The following is a 12186-nucleotide window of genomic DNA, read 5'->3' on the forward strand; positions in this document are numbered from 1 at the left end:
GGGCAGGAGAGGGGAGGGGAAAGATGGACAAAGATTAAGCACAGAGATGGAAATTAAGAGAAAGAAAACAGGATGGGTGAGTTTCACTTGACAATTACAATATATTGCAATACAAACAGTGAAAGGTTTCTCACGTGACGTTTCGGAGGGAACCCCTAATCACAAGACAGAGCACCAACAAGGCATAGTAGTAGCAGCAACACCATTTGAATTGATGATCAAATCCATTCCAAGCAATTGACAAGTAAAAGTAACCCTCAAGCTCCCAAAATCCATACAAAAACAGGCCAACAGCATTAGAAAAGCATGAAATTGTCTGTGTATGAAGGGGTGATTTGACAAGAGATCATGGCGGCTCAGGAAAAACAATCCAGAAACGGGATTTTTCAAAAATCCCAGTTGGAGGATTCCCGGTTCCGGAATTTTCTGAAAAACCTGGGAACTTTGGTCAAGTGTAAATCACCACCACAGAATTGACATGCCGGGGCAGCCAAAAGCGCACAGACATGACATAGTACGGAGAAATACAGTACCGGCCCAACCACTCATCTCTACCCAAGAGGAGGTTGGACTGCGAGGCGCTGTGGGGAGAAAGAAACATTGGAGACACTTGCAAAAGAAAATGACAGTATGTAGCTATGCATGTGAAAGGTGTACATGAAGGGGGTATATTAGTATTCATCAATCTACCGATCCATCGATACAGCAATTGCAAACAAAAATAGATGGACATAATAATACATGAATGGAAATATGTGTATGTTAGGGATAGATAGATCATAAATAGATTGAAGTTGTGCCCAATACCATTTCGTCCAATATAGAAGAAGCATAAAAAAAAAAAAAGCGCTGTGACCACATTTTCAGGAGTGGAAAATCTTATTTAATGGTTTTCATAAGTGGTCTCTGGACAGACCGTTGCCTGATTCAATGTTAGTGCAAGCCTTTGTGCCCCCCCCCTGTGGTTAATGCTAATATGTGTCACCATCTGGAAAAGACAACTCTCCCTTTATAATAAAATACTTTGCTAGCGTTTGTAAATGTATTTGGCATTGTCCAAAATAAAATTGTTCTGAAAAAGGCGTCTGCGTTCTTAAGGAAGGAAAACATGGAATAGAGAACAGTCCCCATCCACTCGAAGGGACACCTCGGCAAAGACATTCACCTCAGATTGGCCGCCAGACTGGAGATCTGGCTAGACAGGTCCCCGCTCTGTTTGTCCATGCCCCACATGCTGTGGACAAAAGGAGAGAACACACTCACTCAGTCACACAGGCTACTGAGGCTGAGTGTGTGTGCATGGTGGCCATTTTGACCTCTATTATGTGGGTCAATTGACCACTGGAGGATTTGGCTGGGCTGGGGGGGGTATTGGTGCCAGCAGTGGGATCCATTTTGACCATTGACCTTTGAAGGTTCTAAGCATCTACGCTATCCTGTGTGCTGCCATCGTAAAGCTGAGTGTGGAGCCACAACACAGCATAATACGACCGTCCTTATTTGTGCCCTGTGTGAGGAAAATACCTGGCATCTGACCTAAGATAAATTAGGTATTTTATCAGTATATAAACTTGAAAACAAATCCTGTATTAAGTCGCATCCCTAAAAAAAAACGATGGTGCTTCAAGAAGGAAAGGATCTGGGGTGGCATATGTCGGTGACACCAATTCACAGACCCCAGCTAAAGGATGTGAATTGCTTGCAGTTACAAATGACATGGGGACACTATGCTACATGACAGGAATGGCCAGTCACATAGTGTTTTGATGGACAGCTCGAAAGTCATCAATTGGTTTGTAGAGAATGGAGGAAGGCTTCATGGTTGCTTTGTGACGTGGCAATGCAAGGATGGACTTACACCAAGTTGCTAAGCGACGCCAGACTAAGTTGTTGCTGTTGCTGCTGCTGTTGCTGCTGGGACAAAGACGGTTGCTGTTGCCACGACACGTTGCCTTGCAGCAGGCCGCCTGGTGACGCCAGGGCGTGGAGAGCGGTGATGTCAGCGCTCGTCAGCTGGTATTCTGAGGGAGGCGAAAGACAGAGGGAAAATGGTTCAGCCACGTTCACTTCCTTTCATGTGTAATGTTGAAATGAATCAATCTATATAGGAACTCTGTACACACGCGTGCAGCTATGGTGCTTTTTGCAGTGGTTTGTTACTCCGCCACTCTGAAACTACTGATTTTGGTGTCGGGGAGAAATGAAAACCAGAAGGACTGCAGGACTCGGAGGCCAGAGTTGTGCAATCCTGAACTAGTGTCTGTGCAATATATACACAATGCCAGCATGTCTATTGGACAAGAATATGAAGCGCAACATACAACCATTTCAGAGGATCAATCAATATAAATAAATTATTAGGCCCTACTATATGGATTTTACATGACTGGGAATACAGATATGCATCACTTGGTCACAGATACCTTTTTAAAAAAGGTAGGGGCGTGGATCAGAAAACCAGTCAGTATTTGGTGTGACCACCATTTGCCTCATGCAGCGCGACACATCTCCTTTGCATAAAGTTGATCAGGCTGTAGATTGTGGCCTGTGGAACGTTGTCCCACTCTTTAATGGCTGTGCGAAGTTGCTGGACATTAGTGGAAACTGGAACACACTGTCGTACACTTTGATCCAGAGCATCCCAAACATGCTAAATGGATGGCATGTCTGGTAAGTATGCAGGCCATGGAAGTACTGGGACATTTTCAGCTTCCAGGAATTGTGTACAGATCCTTCCGACATGGGCCTCAGGTTCTCGTCATGGTATGTACATTCAAATTGCCATCGATAAAACACTATTGTGTTCGTTGTCCAGATGCCTGCCCGTACCATAACCCCACCATGAGGCACCCTGTTCACAACGATGACATCAGCAAACTGATCACCCACACGACGCCATATGGCGTGGTATGCCTGTTGAACATTCTGCCAAATTCTCTAAAACAACTTGAGGCGGCTTATGGTAGAGAAATTAACATTGAATTATCTGGCAACAGCTCTGGTGAACATTCCTGCAGTCAGCATGCCAAATGCACACTCCCTCAAAACTTGAGACATCTGTGGCATTGTGCTATGTGACAAAACTGAACATTTTAGAGTGGGCTTTTATTATCTCCAGCACAAGGTGCACCTGTGTAATGATCATGTTTAATCAGCTTCTTGATATGCCACACCTGTCAGGTGGATGGATTATCTTGGCAAAGGAGAAATGCTCACTAACAGGGATGTAAAAAACATTTTAGAGAAATAAGCTTTTTGTGCGTATGAAACATTTCTGGGATCTTTTATTTCAGCTCATGAAACATGGGACTAACACTTTACATGTTGCGTTCATATTTTTGTTCAGTGTATAAGCATTTGTAGCAATCTGCTCATGCTTCAGGTAACCTGTGTTGTAAGCTGTCGGCATGGCGGAGAAGGGCAACCCCTGTGCCAGGAGGCTGGGCGTTGTCACGGAGACCACTGGCGTGGTGAGCGCCTGGGCCACTTGTGCGCCGGCCAAACGCTGGGCATTCTGGGAAGAAAGGAAATGAGGGAAAATGTTAGACCAAATAAACAAAGAATTTAAACCTTGGTGTTTGACAGAAATGAGCGACATGTTTGAAACCTGTGTATTCAATGAATGGAACTGCTGACATGATCGAATGTCAAAATGTTGATATGGTTGGACTCATGACAAGCTAAGCCTTTCAAAATGTATCTCGTATTAGGTGGAGGTGTTGTCGGGAGACTTGACGTCATGCATCACACACACAATAGTGGTGGTGGCATTGCCAGGTGAACGCGAGCGAGCCATAAAGGAACAGTTCACATTTTAAAATTAATAAGCTTACTTCAAAAAGTGAATTATCCCTTTAAAAATGCATGCCATTCATTGTTTGGGTAACCCCATGCAGTTTCCAGATGGACAGGGAACGTGCTGCAAGTTGGTGGTGGCAACAAACTGCCAAGTGAAATGACACCCGTCATGCCGCCCAACAGTGTCAGCGTTGATGGAAGAAAATGGGCCGACAAAACGATGAAGATGATCCAAGCGAAGTGTGTGGCAAACCGTCGCCCAAAGTTGCTAACATTCCCACTGATAGATGCTAGTGTAGCTTGAAGGAATCTTTATTTTTCACCTTAAATTACAGCAACTGATCATAGTTGTAAGACTATATGCAGTCATGCTTGGAGTCACAACTACGACCCCTAAAACCACATGCAGTCCGGTGGCGACTATAAATTCATGACCATACCACCACATGCCATTGAGCCATAGCCAAAGAGACTATACTTTGGCCTTTAAAATGACACACTCATGAGCGTTGCATTGCACACTTGTGACCATGTGAATGTAGGGGGAAGGTCAAGTCATCGACACATGCGAGTGACAGGAGAGAAAAAAAAAAAATAAATTCACCTCGCTCACCATCTCCAGCTCATCATCTGTCTGCAAAGGGGCGGGAGCGGAAATAATTACGCCACTGACCTTTCTCTGAACCCAAAACACATGAATCTCTAGTCTCGACCGACCGTTGACTAAAGGTCATGCTGGACAGAAGACCGTGAACAGAGAGGAGAAGGTCCTGTTTGTCAACGATACTACACTGAGTGTACAAAACATTAGGAACACCTGCTCTTTCCATGACTGACTGACCAGGTGAAAGTTATGACCCCTTATCAATGTCACTTGTTAAATCCATTTCAAAATCAGTGTAGATGAAGGGGAGGAGACAGGTTAAAGAAGGATTTTTAAGCTTTAAAACAATTGTGTGTCATTCCGGGGGTGAATGGGCAAGACAAAAGATTTAAGTGCCGGGGTATGGTAGTGGGTGGTAGGCGCACCAGTTTGAGTGTGTCAAGAGCTGCAACGCTGCTGGGGATTTCACACTTAACAGCTTCCCGTGAGTATCAAGAATGGTCCACTGCCCAAAGGACCTCCAGCCAACTTGACTCATCAGTGGGAATCATTGAAGTCAACATGGGCCAGCATCCCTGTGGAACGCTTTCGACACCTTGTAGAGTCCTTGCCCCGGTGAATTGAGGCTGTTCTGAGGGCAGAAGGTGGTGCAACTCAATATTAGGAAGGGGTCCCTAATGTTTTGTACAATCAGTGTATTTTACTGATATTATAGTGTATGATATAAACAAAAAATGTATAACCTTTGCTTACTCTAGATTGCACAGGTTGTGTTTCGGCAATCTGGTGGTTTTGGTGGAGGCACAAATCTAAAATAAAAATCTTTAACTAGAAAAAAAAACCTCCAAAGTCCATACTAGATTTCACTCTTGCTACGAAACTGAGATGACCATGTGCATAATAAGTGTCAAAGAGTTTGTGGAAGTTACTTTTTGTGGAAGTTAATTACTATTGATGCAATTAAAGCCAACAAAACACAGACATGTCCCATTTAGTCTGGTAAAGCCTGGTTGACCCCAGTTAGACCTGGTATGGCCTGGTTCTGATTGAACTTGGTTAGTGGTTCAGCTTGGTTGAGCTCACCATCTGCATCAGGCTCTTCCCACCCTGAGAGGTGATTACCCGGAGGTCTGGCTTGCGGCTGTTGACCATCTGTGGGCTCTGTGGCGGGGGCGGGGACTTGGCCGGAATTACTTTCCCCAGGCTGTTGCCATTGGAGACAGAGAGGAGGCCCGGGGAGGCCCTGGCACTGATGTATCCGTTAGCTGGAAGGGGAAAAGGAAGGAAGCGAGATAAATGACAAAACCCATGCAGGTAAATCAACACCTACCTAGGCACAGCAGGAATTGCTTTATTTAGAAGATGAAACCTCAGAGGCTAAAAGTCCTTTATTTCATCATCTCTGATCTGAAAGGAGCTTATATGACATACAGCACAGAGCCATGTTTTAATCTATCCTTCAACTATCCATGGTCACAGAGGAAATTATATGTGGGAGGGAGGCTGCCTTCTTGGGACAGGTCTTCTTTTTGTGCAACGCGATAATCGGAACGATGCAGGATTTTAAAAGATTTTGTGTTGGAATACACTAAGAAAATGCCAGGGGGGGCGCATTACTTGGCTCATGCGGCTGGGTGTTAAGAAGAGTGGTTTGGCGGGTCATGTTTCAGAGTACCCATGACTCAACCTTCGCCTCCCGAGTCTGTTGGGAGTTGCAGCGATTAGACAAGATCGAAATTGGGGAGAGAAAAATGGGGTAAAACACAACAAACAAACAAATCTTCAGACAATAGGCATAGGCAGACATTGCAATTGGAGGATGCATTTTCTGCATATTCTATAACGATAGAATGTTCCATAATGATATTCAATAGACTACATCGGTCAGAACAAACTTTGATAAATTATGCCATCATACTTTTCACTCCCACGCCTAAAAAATTAAAATAACACTACACCACTGGTTGGGGGACAACAGACACCATGGATGTGCTCCCAACTCGTAAGTCAATGACAAACAATGTTTTGAATTTAAAAAAATGCCCATAGACAGCTTGCATTGCTCATGAGCTGTGAGAAAATGTGTGCATTCCACGGCAGAAAGTACACAGAAAAACGTGTCGTCGTGCCACACAATGACACATGACAAGTTGTCTTTACACCATAATCTCAGCTATCCCTGGATTGCGTGCTTCAAGCCTTCTTAACACCAGGCCTCCCCTCTTGCCAAAAGCCTGGGGCTAGATTTGATTTCTCCCCAAGGGAGGGTTGACACCTGAACCTTCTGGGTCTCCCTCTCCGCCTGGCTCCCACATTGCTCTGGTGTCTATCCAGGCAAGTGCTAGGGACACCAGCTGACGTCAATGGAGACATTCCAAGATGATCCGGGGCAGTCTCAGTAATACTGGGACAGTCATGGCAGAGAAGATAGAGGAAGAGATGGAGAGGAACTACTAAGGACTGGACCCTGGATGGAGTATATGATTGCTCTTGGCAATGTGACAAGCATAAAATATGTTTTTCACATTCTTTTAGCAGGCCCTTTTCTTGAAAAAAAAAGCAACATCCACATCTCTAATATGCTGATATTTATTGAGACATTTGGAAAAGTTCTGTCATTTGAGCGTCTCAATAAATCTCTGTGGGAGCAAATCATAGTGCAGACATTTTTCTGTCTAGCACCTAAGATATTAGATTGAATTAGCCCTTTTTCAATGAGTACATCCATTTCTTAACAAATTGACTGTCAATGAGCATAGTACTGTCAGTAGAAGTGGTATTGTAGAGTAGTCTGTCATAAGGTTACTCACGGACTGGACTTGGGCATCCTCCATTTGAATTGTTCAGGTCTCCCCCGAGCATAGCACCTGTTCAAATGATAAACACTGGCTTAGCAAGAACAATATGAACACTCCTAGCGGAGAATGAATTAAAATGTTTTTCTATTACTTTCACACACATTATAAGTATTCAGATGTATATTGTTTGAAAATACAAGTAGTAGAATATTGGAATGTATTTGGAAATACTCAAATACAAATAAATATTCCCATGCATTTGAACCCAGGTCCTAGGAGTGTTTGAAATAATATATTTGGAAAAAAGTATTTGAAAATATTTTCAAATACTAGGCTATTTATAAAATTGCAAAATACTTTCAAATGATTCCAATAGAAATAGATTATTTTGGCCACATTATTAGAAAATACTCAAATACATAGAAAGTAAATATTTAAATAATCAAATACACGCATGTTTGATCCCAGGTCGTCTGGATTCATTGCTTCAGAACAACATGGATTTGAAAAAGGGTTCCGATTCATTGAATTGTAACAACTCATTGATTGGAACCAGGGTCTTGTTCATTTGGCAGCAAATGGACTGAAACAGGGAGGGACTACCTGGACATAAGAAACGCTCATTCATTTTCTGTTGCAAAACATTTTTTTACATTTTCCGTTGCATGTCTTAATGAACAGGACACTGGCTATGGCAGAGCACAGAGTTTGTGTGGAGAGGAAAGATGACCTCATTTCCCACAGATGCCACAGTAGAAGGCCGTCCCGCTCTTTCGCTCACCTGCACTGGCCGGTCGCTGTGGCAACCCAGGAGACACTGTGTTTCTCTGGAGCGCCGGTTGCTGGGGCGACAGGTGGTGGTTGTCAGACGGCGACGTCACGTAGGAGGTGGTCACCATGGCGTTGCCAGGGTTACTGAATTGCAATGTGTTCTGATTAGAAGCCTGGACGGTGACGGGCATGGAAAATGTGGGGGGTGGGACCGCAGACTGAAAGAAATTTGATAATTAGCACTTTTCAACAATGGCTCAGTGGAAGACAATGGGTGAGGAAAAGGGGAGATGCTTACACTGACACCGTAGCGCTTGAAGAGGATGTCTAGGTCTTCGGTGGTCTTGCGGTATTTGTCGTCGTTCAGGGGGCTCTGGTCTATGGAGTCCTCTCCGTCCGGCTCGGGACTTTCGCAACCGTTGAAGCCTTTCTTTCGCAACGTCTGTGAAGACAGGATGGGGAAAAAAAGAGTGGTGGGAGATGAGAACTAAGGATGGGAGCTGAAGGTCCATCTGGCTGAATTGGAACAAGTACAGTCGAGCTGTATTGTTGATTTATGCGTCTGAGTGAGAACAATTTCAAGGTACATTTGTGCGATAGCTTGGTTCCAGATCGGTTGTGCTGTATAGACAACTTTATATGATCAAATTCATTGCTAAATGACAACAGTAGTTGGGAATACAGTACAAAACGATCTGTGACAATGCATCCGGTGCACTTCCTCAAAAATGGTGAGAGTTTCAGACCTCCGGACTTGGCAAGAAGTCACACAGATCAGATCAGTTCTGAGACAACATTCCCATTCCCTTTCTACAAAGAAGCGACGACACTTTGGTTGCAATAAGGTTCATTGTTCTGTGCAGATTGAGCTTGGCTGGCGCAGTGGAACCAATCGAAGTGTCACAAAAAGTGCAAACCCTGCCCATTTGCCATTCCAGACAGTCTCAAGCTAAAGTGGTACGGTCAGAGGCTGATAGCCCTTTCTGTTTGCTTTACCTCAATGATGTCGGCGTTGGTCCGGCTCTCGTGGGGTTCGTTGTACTCGGTGTACTTGAGCAGCACCTTGTCCATGTCGGTGCTGGCGTACTGGAACAGCTTGTTGGAGTGGTTGAAGATGATGAGGGCAATCTCACAGTCACACAGCACACTCAGCTCATACGCTTTCTTCATCAGGCCAAACTTTCTCTTGGTGAACGTCACCTGCATTGGGAGGGGATAGAGAATGAATCAATTCGATTTATTTATACAAGCACTTTTTTATCCCCATCAGCATTGTCACAAAGGGATTTACATAACATAATGGAGGTAGGTGAGAAGAGATCGCAGAGGTTGAGGAAAGTGAAAATGAGTTTGAGTTGTGTCGTCTGTAGAAAGTGTAAATTTAAGTCATTAACAAGTGCCGACACAGTGTTAAAAATCTGAGTGAACCGGCAGAGTGGGCTTCCTTTATCTGCAATGGAGTGAATTAGTGCCACTCTGGTTCTTCAGTGACATTTTCATTAGGGCACACTAGCAAAATGCTTCAAAACATTGTGCCACAAAAAACCGTCTCCTTCCATTTCAGTGTTTTCTTCAGTTTTGTGCCTAATGAACATGACCCACATGCAACTAACCCCATTCTCTTCAGCTTCCATCTCTTTACCCTTCTCTCTTTCCCAACTCTCCTTCCCCATGTTGCTCCGAGCCCTGAACATGCAAATGAGATGCTTTGATGAGAAAACTGATAAGGGACTTCAATATCCTTCCTTCAGAATTACCCCCCCCCCACCCGTAGATATAGAGAATCTTCCCACTTTTACGGACACGGAAGAGCAATAGAGGACAAGGAAGGGTGTAACATCTACTGGGGTTAAGGTTTTGTAATATGCCATTACGAAATGCTACTGTAGTGATACGTAACCTTTGGTCAGCAAATATGGATTTGATTTCAATGTATCCTGTATGTTGTGTGTACATTTCTGAATGACCTGAGGCAATCACAGTTGTTATTGTAGTAGGAATAGTGAATGAGGTACATTGTCACCGAATAGTCAACATCGTAAACCGACCATAGCATTGTACCTTAAGTGCAATGCTAATATTTTTTATATGTACCCTCTGTGTATTGTGGGTATTTTCTGCATTTTGCAATGTACAACCAGGAAGATTATTTTAATATTTAACCAATCATGACTAATAAATGAATCTAGTCAAAAATCACAACATCAGACAAATAGGGTGGTGAGTGAACAAGAAGCGGACAGAAACAGATTTCCCAAGACCGTAGCACAGACACACCCAGTCACAATCCCACTCCCACACTTTTACCCTTTCAAACATACACGTATGCAAACACTTACCTTTCTCAACACACACCTACCCCCACACACACATTCACCCTTTGAAAACACACACGCGCACAGATCAGTAACTTCTGTCCCTGATAGGACTGTGTCCACTGGTCTGCAGCTGCTGTGGACATTCTGATTTATCTGGAGCAGCTGTCTGCAGGGCTGTGTGTGATCTGATTGACTCCATGTCGGTTTGAACTCTGTGCCTGCTCGGCCTGAAACACTATGCACTCTCAGAAAGGGCCACGGGTGCGTGAGAGCTCCATTCAAGTCAAACGCACACCCTCAAACAAACTAAAAGATACACTCTGCACACACTATACTGTAGAAACCCAGAAAACAGTAACATTACACTACAACACTGATACCATGTTCATTAAAGGGGCAGTGACACTAACACTAGTACATTAATACAGGGAAAGATATACATTTGCACCTGTTATTTTTAGGAGGATAAAAAGCTCAAACTGTAAACCATTAGCTGAAGAGAAGGAAGAAAAGCTTACAGTTATGTTTGACCTTTTTTTTGGTACATTTATTTCAACAGGTGTATAGTTTGCACCAGTACAAACTCAGTGAATCTGGCCCTTGGTGTCAAATGGACCTTGGAGGTCTAACACATACAGTTGAAGTCAGAAGTTTACATATACCTTAGGCAAATACATGTAAACTGAGTTTCACAATTCCTGACATTTATTCCTAGTAAAAATTCCCTCTTAGGTCATTTAGGATCACCACTTTATTTTAATAATGTGAAATGTCAGAATAATAGGAGAATGATTTATTTCAGCTTTTATTTCTTTCATCACATTCCCAGTGGATCAGAAGATTACATACTCCTAATTAGTATTTGGTAGCATTGCCTTTCAATTGTGTCAAACGCTTTGAGTAGCCTTCAACAAGCCTCCCACAATAAGAATGTTGGCCCATTCCTCCTGACAGACCTGGTGTAACTGAGTCAGGTTTGTAGGCCTCCTTGCTCGCACACGCTTTTTCCAGTTCTGCCCACAAATTTTCTATAGGAATGAGGTCAGGGCTTTGTGATGGCCACGCCAATACCTTGACTTTGTGGTCCTTAAGCCATTTTGCCACAACTTTGGAAGTATGCTTGGGGTCAGTGTTCATTTGGGAGACCAATTTGCAACCAAGCTTGAACTGCCTGACTGATATCTTGATGTTGCTTCAATATATCCACAAATTCCCCCCCTAATGATGCTATCCATTTTGTGATGTGCACCAGTCCCTCTTGCAGCAAAGCACCCCCACAACATGATCCTGCCACCCCAGTGCTTCACAGTTGGGATGGTGTTCTTCGACTTGCAAGCCCCCCCCATTTTTCGCCCAACATAATGAAGGTCATTATGGCCAAACAGTTCCATTTTTGTTTCATCAGACCAGAGGACATTTCTCCAAAAAGTATGATCTTTGTCCCCATATGCAGTTGCAAACCATAGTCTTGTTTTTTTATGGCGGTTTTGGAGCAGTGGCTTCTTCCTTGATGAGCGGCCTTTCAGGTTATGTCGATATAGGACTCGTTTTACTGTGGATATAGATATTTTTGTACCGGTTTCCTCCAGCATCTTCACAAGGTCCTTTGATGTCATTCTGGGATTGAGTTGCACTTCTCGCACCAAAGTACATTAATCTCTAGGAGACAGAACGCGTCTCCTTCCCGAGTGGTGTGACGGCTGCATGGTCCCATGGTGTTTGTGTACTATTGTTTGTACAGATGAACGTGGTACCTTCAGGTGTTTGGAAATTGCTCCCAAGGATGAACCAGACTTGTGGAGGTCTACAATTTTTCTGAGGTCTTGGCTGATTTCTTTTGATTTTCCCATGATGTCATGCAAAGAGGCACTGAATTTGAAGGTAGGCCTTGAAATAC

The 12186-nt window shown here is 43.7% G+C and overlaps 1 protein-coding gene across 5 annotated transcripts in view; it reads right to left on the reverse strand.

The window, feature by feature from the left end:
* The window catches only part of LOC118398096 (myocyte-specific enhancer factor 2D homolog), a 32430-nt gene that overhangs the window by 3588 nt on the left and 16656 nt on the right, over window positions 1-12186 (reverse strand). The window contains exons 3-12 of one of the 5 annotated variants that reach the window (XM_035793116.2): window positions 8968-9171; window positions 8270-8413; window positions 7982-8189; window positions 7213-7269; window positions 5486-5667; window positions 4403-4432; window positions 3388-3514; window positions 1859-2021; window positions 1166-1234; window positions 534-581 (exon numbers count right to left, since the gene is read on the reverse strand). In XM_035793116.2, the coding sequence (XP_035649009.1) occupies window positions 534-581; window positions 1166-1234; window positions 1859-2021; window positions 3388-3514; window positions 4403-4432; window positions 5486-5667; window positions 7213-7269; window positions 7982-8189; window positions 8270-8413; window positions 8968-9171 (1232 nt within the window). The remainder of the gene's footprint in view (window positions 1-533; window positions 582-1165; window positions 1235-1858; window positions 2022-3387; window positions 3515-4402; window positions 4433-5485; window positions 5668-7212; window positions 7270-7981; window positions 8190-8269; window positions 8414-8967; window positions 9172-12186) is intronic. The other 4 variants (XM_035793118.2, XM_035793117.2, XM_035793119.2 and 1 more) reach the window with 4 other exon arrangements.

The sequence above is a fragment of the Oncorhynchus keta genome, chromosome 19 (assembly GCF_023373465.1).
Source record: "Oncorhynchus keta strain PuntledgeMale-10-30-2019 chromosome 19, Oket_V2, whole genome shotgun sequence".
Taxonomy (NCBI): Eukaryota; Metazoa; Chordata; class Actinopteri; order Salmoniformes; family Salmonidae; genus Oncorhynchus; species Oncorhynchus keta.